Source organism: Melanaphis sacchari, unplaced genomic scaffold, assembly GCF_002803265.2.
Source record: "Melanaphis sacchari strain LSU unplaced genomic scaffold, SCAv2.0 Contig1_pilon_pilon, whole genome shotgun sequence".
NCBI lineage: Eukaryota > Metazoa > Arthropoda > Insecta > Hemiptera > Aphididae > Melanaphis > Melanaphis sacchari.
This window is the reverse complement of record NW_020270976.1, coordinates 5,077,020-5,093,869: the sequence shown is the minus strand read 5'-3', so window position 1 is coordinate 5,093,869 and position 16,850 is coordinate 5,077,020. Positions and strand designations below refer to the sequence as shown.

The 16,850-nt window shown below is 28.1% G+C and overlaps 1 protein-coding gene across 1 annotated transcript in view; it reads right to left on the bottom strand.

Moving 5' to 3' along the window:
• Positions 1–715: 715 nt before the first annotated feature.
• The window catches only part of LOC112593180, a 62,773-nt gene continuing 46,638 nt past the window's right edge, over positions 716–16,850 (bottom strand). The window contains exons 3-4 of the mRNA XM_025337516.1: positions 8,652–8,961; positions 716–1,960 (exon numbers count right to left, since the gene is read on the bottom strand). Of these exons, the coding sequence (XP_025193301.1) occupies positions 1,840–1,960; positions 8,652–8,961 (431 nt within the window). The 3' untranslated portion in view covers positions 716–1,839. The remainder of the gene's footprint in view (positions 1,961–8,651; positions 8,962–16,850) is intronic.

Below are 16,850 nucleotides of genomic sequence, written 5' to 3'. Positions count from 1 at the left end.
TTATAAGTTAAAACCTATAGTACATAAACCATTAAAATATTAAAAACATTTAATACTTACTCGTACTTTATTGAAGTTTCTGATGGCTGATAATTGGTTCAACTAAAATAACTTTTGATAGATATAACAAATTTACTTTATTTATAAATTTATTAAATGTTGTTTATTGTGCATAATTCACAAAAATAAATAAATAAATAAAATAAAATAGCTTTGTAAACCCATGAATGTAATGATATTGCGATTTCACTACGCTGGTCAATATCATGACACAATTATCAACCAAATTATTATTGTCGAATATCATTTCTTCCACAACGAAATGATAAGCAATACTATCGGAATTCTAGTTACATTTGATTCAAATAGAATAATGAACATAATGGGATTTTAGAGATAAAACTGTACGAGTATATAATATTCTGTGGTGGAGATTACATTTATTGTGCATTTTTAGTACGTTTCTAATTATCAAAACGTTTATAAATGGTACCCGCTTGTCATTTTTGCCAAAATAATTGTAATTATAAAATTTTACTAAACTACATTTTCAGAGTAAAGAATTAAAAAATGATATGTCTGCTTAAAAAAAAAAGTTTTGAAATAACCTATAAAATCTCATGTTTATAAGTATCATTAAAAAAAAAAAAATATATATATATATTTTCTTATTTCTTATTTAATTGTTTACGAAATACGTTTTATACATAACATGTTATACTGTATACAAAACTACAAAATTGATAAAACTGTAGTGTGTTCCCGTGAATCACCCTGCAGCACGGACACGAGTGTAACTCATCAACCCCGCTTTCGTGACAACCAACCACTTAGCATCATAATATTTTACATATTATTTTGTTTGTGCTTTTAAAATATATATTATATATCGACAGCATAATATAATATTATACAGTGCTGATTCACGTATTATTATGTCGTAGCGCGAAGGAGCGCATACTCTTAACTAATACTTAAGTGTGATTTCGCGGTTAAATGGTGGAAATATAATATTCAGCTAGGGGAATGAGTATGGTATGAGCCAGTTCGGGAGCGGTGAGTAGTCTTAGAGCGAATAAAGAGAGAGAGAGAGAGAATGAGAGAGAGTGCCGCGAGAGGAAGCGACGTAAAACTAAATGCAAAATGAACAATTGGCACATGACTACATCTGCACCACCTCTGACAGCAGTGGCGGCAGATTTGTCTCGAGACATGCACACGCACTCGTAATAATGTATTTTATAAATAAAGTATTACGTCTTGAATTGACGATTAACGCGAGACGACCCGTATTTATACCCACGGTGGCGGCTGTTCCGCACGAAAACTTTACGAATTTGCAGAAAACTTTGCCGGAGTTCTTGGCGCGGGACCGCGGAACGACTGTAATATACAGAAATATATTATGATAATGTAGGAGGTTTCTACGTGTACATGCAGTAGGTGCTTGTATATAATTTATATAAAATAAAACGCTATGTCGTTTCGAATGAACCTTTTATTGGATTAAAATATGATAGTAATAATAGTACACGAAAAAAAAAATAAAAATAAGAATGTTTATAATATAATCGTCTAACGTTATACTACGATAATAATATTATGCATTATGATATACTAAACGTTGCGTGTTATTAGAAAATGCGGTTTAATATTGTACCTAATGGTTTTGCAGTAAATTGATGCGAAGTTGGAATTTTTATGTTTGTTAAAATTGAAATGAAAATAAAAATCATATACGAGAGTATAATATATATAAAAATATTTTTTGTATGAATATTCTCAAGCGCGTATATTTAAACCGTATAGTCGACTAGACTAGAAAATCGTCGTCATCGACTAGTGCGGCTTAACCACTTTGCTGGCTGGTGGCGGAATTTTCGTAAATCCTGCAGAGTCGAAGACGGGCAACAGATCGCGAATACGATGACCACTGGTCGTCACCAAATCCATCAGACGGCTGAAAAACAATAACATTTGCATTAGATATTGAAATAGTACAATGATACAAAATAAATATCATTATAAAATTGTTTCATGGTTAAGTTTTGCGTAATCGTTAAATTGTATTAGGTCAGACATGTAGATTTAACAACATCGATGTATGTATTTGTGTTGGATACTTGTGCAATTAAGTAATAAAATAATTACATACTAACGTAACTCTTGTAGGTACGCATTACAAATTATGATTTATGGGGCTTTCTGAATGAGTTGTGATTATTGTTTGTTGAATGAAAAACTGACTAATTATTGGGGATTTAAAAAAAATAATAATACATGTTAATATATTGCGTGGTGTGACTGCAAGGAAAATTCAAAATTATTTATTTCACTTATTTAATAAACAATTTTATTGAATCAGATATAATCTTTTAAGTGTCGTACAGACTGTTAATAGTTAGTTAACATATTTCTTTTTTACTATGCATTTTAGCCTTTAGGTAACTAAATTGTACTCAAATATTAAAAAAACTACTGAATTTTCTAGCTTAAAACAATTGATAAACGTTTTAAATTAAATTTAACAAACACTTAAATCCACTTATTTCTCTTATCTTTATCATTCTGTTTAAAGAAATCCAACACGCATACCAAAACGCTAGTGGTACAGATAATTTTTAATTTAATTAAGAAGTGTTACTAATGGCCAATGGGTAATTGGTTCATTGCATATATATTAAGTATTCATTTAATACAATTATAATTTGATTTATTATTTTACAGATTGTTAATTATCTCTTATTAAATAATAAACAATAATGCAAAGTAACGTTTTGCAAACAGTGGTTTGTTTGTATTTTAATATAATTGTAATAATATAATGTATAAATTACACTTTAAAACCGATACTAGGGCGTGTGAAAACTGGAAGTTTATTACCCGAAAAAAAACATTAATTGAGAAGAAAATAAACTCTCTGGATTTGAATTTAAACATTTAAACCACGTGAAAAATAAGAAAAATGTATGTATATATAATTTGTGAACAAAAACTAATTCTTTAGAGTTTAATTTTGCAGATTTATTTTAAGAGTTTACAAGAGATGGGATTCTGCAGTAATGGTAAAATATTATATTTTTAAGAAAACGTTCGTACGGTTGACATAATAATACTTTGTGATATTTCTCGAAAAGTAATTTCAATAAAACACGTACCTATGTGTAATATACATAATTTAAAATATATACATATAAATACAACTACTGTTATTATTATAATATGATAGGCATACCGTTTTCAATTATACATTATACATATATGATACAGTGCGACGTAATAATGGTAATTTTTTGTTTAATGTATTACAATTAGAAAGGTTGGTTTCACGACTAACATATAATATATAAATAATAAGTAGGTATATTCACGAACACACAATATTAATACGAAATATCTATGGATTTTTTATTCGAACCGTTATGTCCGTATTCGTTTTTATGTAATTTGCACAAAAGTTGTCTAAACAATTAAACGCATAAACTACACACTTATATCGTTACCAAGCATGTTCGTCTAGTTCAGGGGTCGGCAACCTTTTTAACCACGCGGGCCATTTTTTTTTTCAATTGTTCATCAAGGGCCACATTAAAAAAAAAAAATTACATATTATGATATAATACTTATAATTGTATTGCTATTATGAAACGGTTAGATTAGATTTTATTTATAAAGGAAAAAGAATTATATAATATTGAAAATTATATGAAAAATGTTATTGAACAAAAGTAAAACACAAAAATTAACCACCTTTGTGCGGGCCATTAAAAATTGCTTTGCGGGCCGCGGGTTGCCGACCCCTGGTCTAGTTCTTTTTAAAAATATTTTAATGAATTTAAATTATAATTTTCTTTATTGATTTTCAATATACTTAAAGATCGTGTTTTTAAATTATTGTGATTTCTTGACTACTTAACAAGCTTCCTGTTATAATACAAACTTATGTTTTTTTCAAATGAGTACCCTTCAGTTATACTGTAAATTATTTTATAGACATTTTATTTTTAAAAATGTTGATGTACCTAGTATTGTATTCACAGTTCACACAAATAGTTTTCAGTTTTTATATATTTATATTAAATACAGCAGTCCTTAAAAATAATTTTACAAAAATATTAAAACAATGCAATATTGGATCTAATGGATTTAAGATTTATTATAATAACTGAAACATTTAAAACAATAATAAATGTTGATATTTTAATAAATTAATTAATACAATTCTTAAATTTCTATATTACCCATATATTTTAAACCCATTGTTATGGATCTATCATAAATTAGTAATTACCCTTAGTATGTAAAGTGAAATAACTTAAAATACTATTTGTACAAATGTTTTAATTTTGATAAGTTGACATATTTAGAAAACTATACACTAAATAATTTATTGAATAAAAATGGGGTTAAAATTTGAAAAATAAAATTTTCTACTTGAGTATTTCCATGGAATAGGTACTTCTTGAGTAGTAAAAAAAAAATATTGAAAATTCTTTACAATGATCTTAATTCTTAATGTATTTTTAAAAATTTTAAAAATCGGATTTTAAATAACTGCCTTATTGAAGAAGTAAAATGGGTTGAGCATGCTTGATGAATAACCCTGTACCTATATGTTATGCTTATAGGACAATGTCTGCTTTCCTTGCGAATTTCACGGTTAAAGTAGCAGGCGTATAAATCAGATTACTAAAGTCGTGACGAGACTAATATGTGTGTGTTCGTATGTATGTATGTATGTATGTATATATGATGTATGTATGTGTATGTGTGTGTGTGTATGTGTGTGTGTGTGTGTGTGTCGCTATTCAAACAAACACACACGGCTGTAATATAATAATAATACCGTACGGTGAAGCGCTATGTAATATGGTACGGTTGTTTAGTATTATTTTTCTTTGAAAACTGGCAACAAAAAAATAAAAATAAAAAAACGACAACGACAAAGATAAAAACTAGTACCTACACTGAATTTTATATTAACACAAACGCGTAATTTCCTGCTGGATAACTATTATAATACACGATAAAAAATAAATTTAATTTATATTATTCAATCAAATTATTTTTTAGAATTTATTTAATTATAGGTATAAAGTTTGTCGTTTACGATTTTATACGAAGAAATAATATACATATATGTATTTCAATGATTATTTTGACCTTTAAAAGATTCATTAATTCTGAATGCTAAGACTATTGATTTAAATTTTAAATATATTTGTGTTATTAAATTGTATGTTATTTATCTTTTTTTTTTTTCATTTGAATTATAAGGCAATACAAATTCTGTCATTTTGGAATATATTTGTAAACGAACAAATTATTATGAAAAGTTAGGCACTTGAATTTTTTGTTGTAACTTGGTAAACTCAGTTTTGAAAAGAATGTTTTTTCTATTCATCAAATGTTGAATTGCAAATGTATATGTAATTGGTATTAAGTCAAGAGTAGAAAATAAACTAATACTTTTTTAACTTTCGTTAAATATTTTTTAATAAAAACAATTTGATCTTGTTTTAATTAATCTGAGGCAAATTCTGAAATGCAAATAAAAACGACATAAATGCTTAAAGATAAATATAATATTAAACTGTATTAGATATTCATATTTATATTTATATTTTCAGTAAAGCAATAAAATTGTATACTGAAAGTGACAGTAAGTACTACAATAACTATATATATTTTTTATGTGTTTGATTTTTTAGACTTTTTAAAAATACTAGAAGACCTTATAATACAAATATCTAATATAGACGCACAATAATAATAAATTGAAAATATTGTGATCATCGTTAACGTGTGGGTCTCAATGGACCTGCGATAGCTGACGGTTATGTATGATCCATATTACGTACGTATACGATGCTTGCAGCCCGCGGCCGTGAAATAAAATCCAATAAGCCGCCTGTGCCTCCGGTCATTTCAAAAACAATATTATATTGTTATTCGCATTATGTACCAAAAATTGAAAACTATTACGTACATGCCAATTACTATTTGACTTTGTTTTTAATTTTTATTTTATTTTAAACGTGTTGGAGTGATGTTGTCCTATTTCAGCAATATCATTCGGTGACAATTTATTTTCAGTGTCAATATATATTATATATATTTACATCGGAAATATTGTTCAATATGTAATGTATAAAAAAAAATTTATGAGCGATATAAAGTTTTTGAATTGAAAAAATATTTGCCACGATAACATATTGTAACTATTAACGTCTTTAAATTGTAGCTTTCGATAAAAACAGAGTGCTAAAACGATTGGACCATTTATTAATATTTGGATTACCGTTGTTATCATTGAAATTATCTCTAAATTAGCATAGTTATCACAATTGTTCAAGAAGAATTTTTAAAACATCAAATAACATATTATTAATGTAAATTTCTTATTATAGATATATTTCTAATGTACACGATACACAGGCATAATCAATAATCATAGATAGTTACAACTGTAATAACATTAGTCCATGAGGCGTGCGCAGACTTTAATTTCCGGAATAATTAATGCCCTAATACTGGGACAGTGCTTTTTTTTATTTTTTTTTTAACACATTGATGTAAATTATAATTGCAAATAAAAACTGTGTAAATAGAATCAAGCTGTATGTGTGTACACAACATTAATGTATTTATTTCTAGACATGTATATTTGAAGTTAAAAATAAAATGATATAAATATAATTATTCATAAAAAGAAGAAAACACAATACCCAAAATGTAAAAAAACTAAAAAAAAAATTGTATATACAAATACTATATTATATTATAAATTTAGTTATGTCATAATTTTAATTAAAGAATTATAATTAAAATTGCCATACTTTTGAATTCGTCTGTGGCCATGTCAATATTAATACTACTCGTAGATGTTAGTTTTGGTTCAGTAAACATTGATAATAAACTATTAATTCGGTCTCGATGTATATGGTACTCCTCGATTTATATTTTAGTACTTGTTGTTAATTTAGAAAATACCCGTTCACAGCAACAACTTGTAATTGGTATTACACTGAATAATTTCAGTACAGTGAAAAATCCATTAAATGATTCTATGTCATTTTTTGCTTTCATATAATCAATCCGCAAACGTTTTGATTCATTATTAGTATTAGAATCCGGTTGAAATTTTATCGAGCCCCTAAAAAATTCTTGTCGAGTCGGAGCTCTGCCGGCACGCCTATGGGACACGTACAAACCTATCACACAGGATATAATTACGTAGTCGAAAACAGTGGCACAATTATCGGAAATGTTGGGTGCGCAATTCACTTAGGCCCCGGTTTCGGGAGACCCCTAGATCTCATTTATGATATTCCTACAATAATCTGCTATACCATAGATGATTAAAATATACATTATACTTAATCTATGGTAATATACACATATTATATTATTTATTTTAATATTATAGATAATAGTGTTGGCCGATGATATATTTTTAATTATCGATATCGATTTTAATAACAATACATAACAACGAGTTAAATTTTATATAATTTAATTTATTGAAAGCGTATTAAAGATATAGAACACATATTATATTATTAGTATATTTAAAACAATAATACATTTGCACTTTTTACAGAAAACTTGATCTTTATTTAATATAATCCTCTTTTCATTAACTTTAAAACCAAAATGTTGCCATATATCACTTCTAGCATCAGAAAATATAACTTATTTAAAGTTTTTATTCATTTTGTTTAATATAAATAATAAACATAAAATAGATAACGAAATGAGAATTAACAACTGGCACTGAATTTAAATTAAATTGTTTGGTGTGGTGAGCTATTTCTTTGTAACATATCGTCTCGTATCATATTTTAGTATTTACTTTATACCTACTTTTTTATATATAATTATTTTATTTTATACTATTTATTCAGTTTAGTGTTTAATCGTCCATGAAATCCCAAACCCAGATTAATAACCTCGATATCGCAATATTTTCGATAATTATATTTAGATATCGATATGGAAATTACTAAGAAAATACCCACGATATCGATTATCGTTGGCCAACACTAACAAATAATAATATCTTTACTCTTTAAAGTTTAGAAAATTCGTATTATAAGTACCTATGTGAGAAACCTGTGTACCGTATATACTGCGTATACCTTATACTGTATCGTTGTTCGTTGTTCCATTGAAATATCGTTATAATAAATACGATATACTAGTATGTAATATCTACTTACAAAAGTAAAAGGTGATCCATTTAAGGCCCCATTCATTATTTTTAAAAGTTAACATTTTTTTTTTTTTTTTAAATAATATTTCAATGAAATATACCTCAAGTACACTCTTTTTATCGTTATCGTTTAAGAATTCTTACTTTTTTGAACGAAAACATACACTTTTAATTTCATACCCCAAAAAGAATATCTGTTTTAGTTAAATAAAAATTGAATCTCAAACGATTAAGGAGTAGTGGAAAATCGGTTTTAATCATTTAGAATTCATATAATCACAGTGGAGTGGCATCGCGTGTTGCCCCGCAACACTTTGGTCTTATGATTACTACTACCGTATCTCAGCACTATAACTCTACATTAGAATATTATAAATTATTTGCGATAAAAGTTAAGTATGTGTATAAGTTTTTAACGTCGTGGGTATCGCTGTACCTGTTTGGCGGCAACGATTTCTTTTTCGGTATAACGGGGGAGGCGGCCTCGACCGGGAAGAAAGTGGCCCCGTAAAAGTCCAAACCGTTATGCAGCAGCACGTTGCACTCCTCGACGGACGCCAGTGTGACGCGCACCACGGGCGGCGAGGGGTGGTGTTGTTGTGTGTTCGCAGACGCAGACCCGCCCGCCGCCGCCAGTGACGACGCCGGTCCGGCTTGCAGGAGCTGTTGCTGTTGCTGTTCAACAGCTGTCTGCGACGTAGCCGAGTTCTTTCCGTCCGCCACGGTCAAGGGCGCATGACGGTACCCTGAAATAATAATAATAAAAAAAAAAAAACGTATGCGATTAGAAGAATCGAACCCGTTGAAGAGGTTGAACGGTCTGTGGGTGTGGGCAGGGGAAAAAGGGCGAAGGGGTTCGGAAATATCGTGGTAATATTATGATAGATATGGAAGGACGAGGGAAACGTAAAATTCAAGAACTGCGAGTGATACATTTTAATTTTTCCAAAAACGACATAATAATATGTAGCATAACTTTAACAACTCTATCAATATTATTTTTATTATTCATATAGTCATGTCATGTCACTTGTAGATTTTCGTCCATCTTTTTTTGTTCCGCTATGGAAAACACTAAGATTTATTAAATAAAGTTAATTACTATGATTTCTATTGAAAAAAAAAAAACTGTTACTTTTAAATTATTTTTATTTTTACGCGATATCTATTATAATATATGCTAAAAAGTTAACGGTTTAGTTTATAACTAAGTTATATTTAAGTTGTGTGTCTATTGATCAAAACTTAAAACATTTTACGAAACGCCATCATTATTGCCGTGTATGCGTTCTAAATAATTGTGAAATTTTTTTTTAGCCAACGTTCATTCGTTTTAATTTTGGATAAATTTGTTTTATGAAAACAAGTATTATTTTTTATTCGCGTGGAATATATTTTTTTATTTAAAAAAAAATTACCCTTTTTAATATATCTTAAGTAGGTTTCCATGTATTTTTCATCGATAAAATATAAATTTTTTAAATATACCACAAAATACCATTTGCCAATAGAAGAAACAATTAAAAAATAAGTTCAACTTACTACTTATAAAAATCAAGGCCTTTTTTTCAAAAATAAATTTATATAACCAAGAACCAAAATAATATTATCTAGTAGAATTTGATAAAATATTATAAATTGAATTGATTATAAATGTGATGATAATAATAATAATAAAATATGCAATTGTAAAATATCATTAATAACCTTCAAAAGATAGTTATAGTGACATGGTAAACATTTTGTTAGGTAATCACCAAAGATGTGAAGTATAATATGTACTTTTAAAATTAGTAAATAAATAATAATACACGAAATGAAAGATTGAATATGCAACAACCATTTATACAGTTTTGAGTATACACGTCAAGCCGCGTAATTAAACGTGAAAATAATGACTTATGAATTTTTAATTAAAATACAGTTTTCTCGTCGGTACAAAATTAACAACAAAAGGTATAATAATTGATATTTTCGTTCAAAATTATTTCCAACAGACAGCTATGATAATAATGACGCAGTAACAATATTTTTGTACGATCGTGATAGTTATTAATATAGTATAGAATTGTGTATAAAACAGAGCAATATGACGAAAATTCACAGAGTCAAAGTTCAAAAAACTATTTTTATTTTAAGTTTATAATTTTTTTTTTTTTTTAATACCTACTATTTTAACAGATGAATAGGTTAATTTATAAAAATCGAATATTAAAGGAATATATTTTAAAGCTAATTAAAAAAAAATTATTATTTTAGTAGCATTTTTTTTTTTTAGATTTATAATTATTGTTTCAACTAGATGAAAAAAAGGTTAAAACAAAATATGCTGCCTTTATCATATTCTAAATTACGAAATTTAGTTTAAAAACCAGTTCAACTTTTATTAGTAGTGATTTTAGGTTAAGCACTATAAGAAGACACGCTTAATAAATAATAATAATGAAAAAAAATGATTTATATTGTCTTCAAATGTAGTTGAAAAATAAAATATTTTCCTAAACGGACCGTAGAGTTTCGATAAAAAAAACTTTGCGTCTAGGTGAAATCGAATACATACTATTATGTTAATTTTATCAATAATATCATATTATATCGTTAAAATTTAAACTGCACAGCAATAGCTCACACTAATTTTATATATTTATATATAAACAGTATTATATGAGTATACCGATGACGAATGGGAGTATCGGTCGACAGTGTTTTCGGCGCCTGGCGACAGTCGCGAAAACCGTATGCCGTCGTCTAGTCGGTCGTGTAATTAGAACGACGCGGCGAGAGCTCTCCGCGACGACGGCGACGGCGGTGACGAAAGGTTATATGTATACGCGTGGTGAGCCAGCCAGCGGGAGACGCGACGCGTCGCAAGTGGAAAACCGTCGCCGGGCGGTGGGTCGTGTGGGTGGTCAAAGGATAGGGGGGTCGCGGAACAGAAAACTCTATCATTGCCACCCGCCGTCCGTTTCGGCCGTCGCCGCCGCCTTTGCGACGCCCTCAGGATTTTTAGAATTCAATTATCTAGGCGCGCTAAATACATGTATAAAATACACTTCATATACACACATACACCCACTCGTACACCCACGCATACACCCACACACACCTACACGCACTCGACAGTGTTTGTACTGCGTTTCTGTGTTTTGTTATAATTATTATTACGACCTCCCGTTTTGAGATCGGCCAGCTACCCGACGAGTAGCGCCCATCCCTATTACATCCCAAAAAAAAACCACCGTAAAACAGTGATGCCGCATTGGTCATATATATACAGATGCGGCTACGGATATCCGTAAAATAAATTATTAGCCCGTAACACTGTGACGTCGCTAGAAAGAAAATCGGTCGAGTGTCGTTTGGCTCGCACGCCGCGGGGCACAATATCTTAGACAATAATATTATATAATATTATATAGGTTCATAGTACGCGGATGGGACATGCGTGTTGGTGTTTGGCGTGTCTGAAGAAAAAAACTATGACACAATACCAATATGCTCTACGAAGGAAACGCGATAGTGATACGTAGTTATGATTTCGATGACCACAGCAGTCGACGTTGATAAACTATACTCAAGTCAAATTGTAACGATTATAAATAACAACATTTATAAACCGCGATATTGAAAACATCCAAAAATAGATCATAATATGTATTGTCATTAAAATTAAACGACCGAGACGGGGATAGGTAGGCACGTTAAAGAAACGTTGGTGTTTTCATAAGCTTAAACTGTAACCAATAATAACCACTCAGGTAACACATATTATATTATTATTTTCGACCAGTGGTGCAACTTGGTAATAATGGATCCGTGTGAACATTTCCGGACTGGGGGGGGGGCCTCACCTGCTAATAAAAACGAGAAACAGTCATACTTTATCATAACTCTAAAAAATATTGTTTTCCTACACGACGTGTAGTTAATAATTATTAGTTATATTTTTATTCTTTCATAAAATCAAACATAAAAATGAACTCTTTCGTGTTTTTACGGTAGAAAAGTCATCAATCGCATCGTTTCGGTAATTTTAGTACCTAAACTGTAAAAGGCTATACGGTACACAGCTGGTTTCTCACATAGGTACTCTTAATACGAATTCTCTAAACTCAAAAGAGTAATAAGACGATATTATTTATTACATTAAAATAAATAATTTAATACGTGTATATTACCATAGATTAAGTATAATGTATATTTTAATCATCTATGGTATAGCAGATTATTGTAGGAATATCATAAATGAGATCTAGGGGTCTCCCGAAACCGGGGCCCAAGTGAATTGCGCACCCAACATTTCCGATAATTGTGCCACTGTTTTCGACTACGTAATTATATCCTGTGTGATAGGTTTGTACGTGTCCCATAGGCGTGCCGGCAGAGCTCCGACTCGACAAGAATTTTTTAGGGGCTCGATAAAATTTCAACCGGATTCTAATACCAATAATGAATCAAAACGTTTTCGGATTGATTATATGAAAGCAAAAAATGACATAGAATCATTTAATGGATTTTTCACTGTACTGAAATTATTCAGTGTAATACCAATTACAAGTTGTTGCTGTGAACGGGTATTTTCTAAATTAACAACAAGTACTAAAATATAAATCGAGGAGTACCATATACATCGAGACCGAATTAATAGTTTATTATCAATGTTTACTGAACCAAAACTAACATCTACGAGTAGTATTAATATTGACATGGTCACAGACGAATTCAAAAGTATGGTAAAAAGGAGAATTCGTTAATAATTCTTTAATTAAAATGAATATGTGATTATGTTTATATAATATAATACTATGTATACTATGTACTATGTATATACTATTTTTTGTTCATTGAACCATTTTTTTTTTCTTTTAAATTGTGGATATTGTGTTTTTTTCTTATTGTGCGTTATTATTGTATTAATATTATTTTTTTATGTTTTAACTTTAAAAATACATGTCTATAAATTAACACATTTATGTTGTGTGCACGCACAACTTGATTCTATTTACACAGTTTTTAATTTACAATTATAATGTACATTAATGTGTTAAAAAAAATAAAAATAAATTAATGGCACTGTCCGAGTATTAGAGCATTAATTATTGTTCCAGGCTCAACCGGAAATTAAAGTCTGCGCTCGTCTATGTACATGTATAATAATTAAATTATTTTTTTTATATTATAATGATTCGTTGTCGTATTTCACAATCACTTGGTTTGTATTTATAATTTACTACAACTTTAAAATGCTTGTTACTAAAATTTTGATGTTACAATAACCTTTTAATTAGACAATTATCCAAACTCCTTACTCGTGCGCGTATATAGGTACAATCATATTATCACTGCGTTACTCTAACTTAAAATTTTTGAAAATAAAATTCACCAAACGTGTGTGTGTGTGTGTGTGTGTGTGTATGTTACTAAACACTGTTTACGTATATGTTGTATAATAATCAAATATTATTGATAATAAATTATTATACACAATTATTGGTTTAGATTGTGGATGTTGTAAACAAATTATTGTATTATACGTTTTTGAAAACTGCAAAAAACGGATAATACCTTTGTTGTTGTTTAATCAGTTAACATTTTTTCTATTTATTATTGTTCTATTAAAACAGATTGCAGATATCGATATTTCTAAGAAAGTATATTATAGTGATGTTTTCTATAATAAACTGTATGCCGTGTATATTATACAAGTATATATTGCGAATATGATAAAACGTCGCAGTAGAACAGAACTTGAATAAATCATTTTAATAAGATGGTCGGTTCATTTTTTTCTACCTAATTGAAACACTACTTCATCGAAATTTGATACAACGACTGAATCGAAAATTGAGCTCACCAATTACACTTTATACTAGTAAGTAATAATTTATTATAAAGGTTGAATCAAATTTAATATTATTATACAATTTTGTATACATATAATTATTATACACCATAAAAAAGAGCGAAGAATTTTTAACGTGAAATCCATTATTATTATTTATAAAATTAAATTATTTTAAATAAAAAATAAAAACTAAAGAGGAAAAAATAATATGGGACAAATTTTAACTGAACACATTAAATGAGTTAAGTCAAGTACATTATATAAGACGCTGGATGACAGTCTTTTATTTGATATTTCTTCCCAGTATCAGCACTATCTACCTTGGTTTTCCATTATTATTATTTTGGTGTATTTAGTAAAATCTAGTATGGAAACTACAAAAATAAATGATAACTATATTATGCAGGTAAGTTTTAAAGGTATTCTGGAGAAATTTTATGTTATGTGTACACAGTACAATTATTGATCGATGTGATAATTTATTATTAATTTAAAAAGAAAAATAAGAAATTAATTATGATTTTTGAAATACAAACTGAAAAAAGTTATATTAAATTCTTACATTTTCAAATTTATCATTTAACTGGTTATGATATAGAAATAAAGAGCCATTTCTATATTTTAAGATTTTAATTTGAGGTAAGCATTATTCACATAATCTTAGTTTCTAAGTTATTTCATAATATGATGATCCATATATTATATTTAATCTATAAGTATTTCTGACCTACAGAATATTTTATATATTTATTGTATGTAATTTAATAAATGTAATTGAAAGTATAAAATAAAAAAATAGGAAATGAAATAGAATTTTTAGAAAATGTATTAAAAAATGATTAAATGTATTACATTGAATGAAAACTTTTTTATGTAATAAAAAGATAAACTAGGCTTTTTTTGAACCCAAGTTATTTTATGATTCTATTAAGTTTCTGAGAACTTTTAAATTATTACTTTTTTTGTCATCTACAAAAAAAAATAAAAATAAAAACTATTAATAAATTATAATTAATGTTGAGTTAATTTTTACACGAACATATACAACTCATATTTTTTTAAAAAAATCTTTTTTTTACGTAAAATATAACTATAATATTTTAATGACCTGAAAAATGTAAATGCACCGACTTGGAATGCAACAATATATTTTGCAGGCATTTTTAAAATTTTTTATTGAGTACAAGTAATATTTATTAGTTTAAACAACTATATAGTATATATACTAACACTTGAATATTCACAGTTACAAGTTTATTTAAAATGGTAGTTAGCTATTCGGTCTGTGGTAACTTAGAGTTATATTTTATATACTGTATACCACAACGGTTGATTCATTATATCATATTAAAATGCTTATAATATTTTTTTTTGTTTATAATTTTTGTAACATTTCACTAGTACAAATGGAATGAAAAACATTCATCTATTCACATTAATTTAAAGTAAATATAAAAGTTTGGAATTTATTTTCATTAGACGAGGTGAATGTGGACAAAATTGCAAGTATAAAGTAACATAGCACCGTAATTAAAAAAAAAAAAAAAAATTATTACATTTTTTATTGCTCTACAATGCATACAACATATTAAATAAAAATAAAATACTTTTACGTCATGTTTTATGACTATAATGCAATTGTTTCTTTAAAGATAAAAATAGAACACGTACGAGTAATATGATTTTGTGGGTGCGAGTGCGTGTTTACCTACAAGTGTTTGAGTAGAAAGGGATCAGGAATAAGTAGTGTTATTATAATGGAGGATATCCTGAGTGCGTCCCATTTTTAATTTTTACCTTTTTCATAGTCTGAGTGCATTTTTGGTCCATAGCTATAGGTATCTAAAATACACTTTTCAAAATACAGATTTGACGATTGAATATGGTGGTTCAAATACACAACTATAATACTTTATAGGTACTTCATTTTTAAAGCTATGATTGTTAAATACTGGAAATGGTGAAAAAGTTGCATTTCAACTTTGATAATAATTTAGCACGACAAAAACTTACTAAGTTACTGTCAATAAGTGCTAGTGAACTTACGCGCAAAGTAGTGCCGTAATATTTAATAATGTAATATAATAAAAATTTTTAAAAATGTCTTGTCAGATAACATGATAAGTAAATAAAAATTATTGACAAGTATAAAATAATAATTAAATAAATACAATTGTTCTTAAATAAAAAAACATTATTTAAAATAATTAGTACGCTTTTCAAAATTCAAGTGTATAAGTTTAAAATAAAAGATATTATTATAAATGAGAATCATAAAATATTTTTGGTGTATAAGTCAGTTTAGCTTCTCGTGGTGCAACCTGGGTAACTCTAAATGAATTGAGACGCATTAGGTATATGTCAAAAATATCACTTTTTTTCTTGGGACGCATTCGGGAAACTCTCTTACTCCGTGTACCTGTGATTGTTTCCATTTAAATCGATTTAATAAGTAGATGTAGGTACTAATAAAAAATAAAAATGTATTAAGTTTATTTTAATTTTATTATGATAACAAAGTTTTTGTTTCATTTGTGGATAAAAGAACGGCCACAGAGATTTGTCAACTATATCTATAACCTATTAAAATAGAAAAAAAAATGTGTTTTCTTTATTTACGGTGATTATCAAAAAAGTTTAAAACCATGTGATATTTACGTAATATCAACAAATATGATTAGTAAAATCTACATTAGCCAATACTATAAATATCTCGAACACTAATGCACATAATTTTAAAAAATGTTACTTTTTTCCGTCCATAGTCAGTACGTCCACTATAAAAAATAA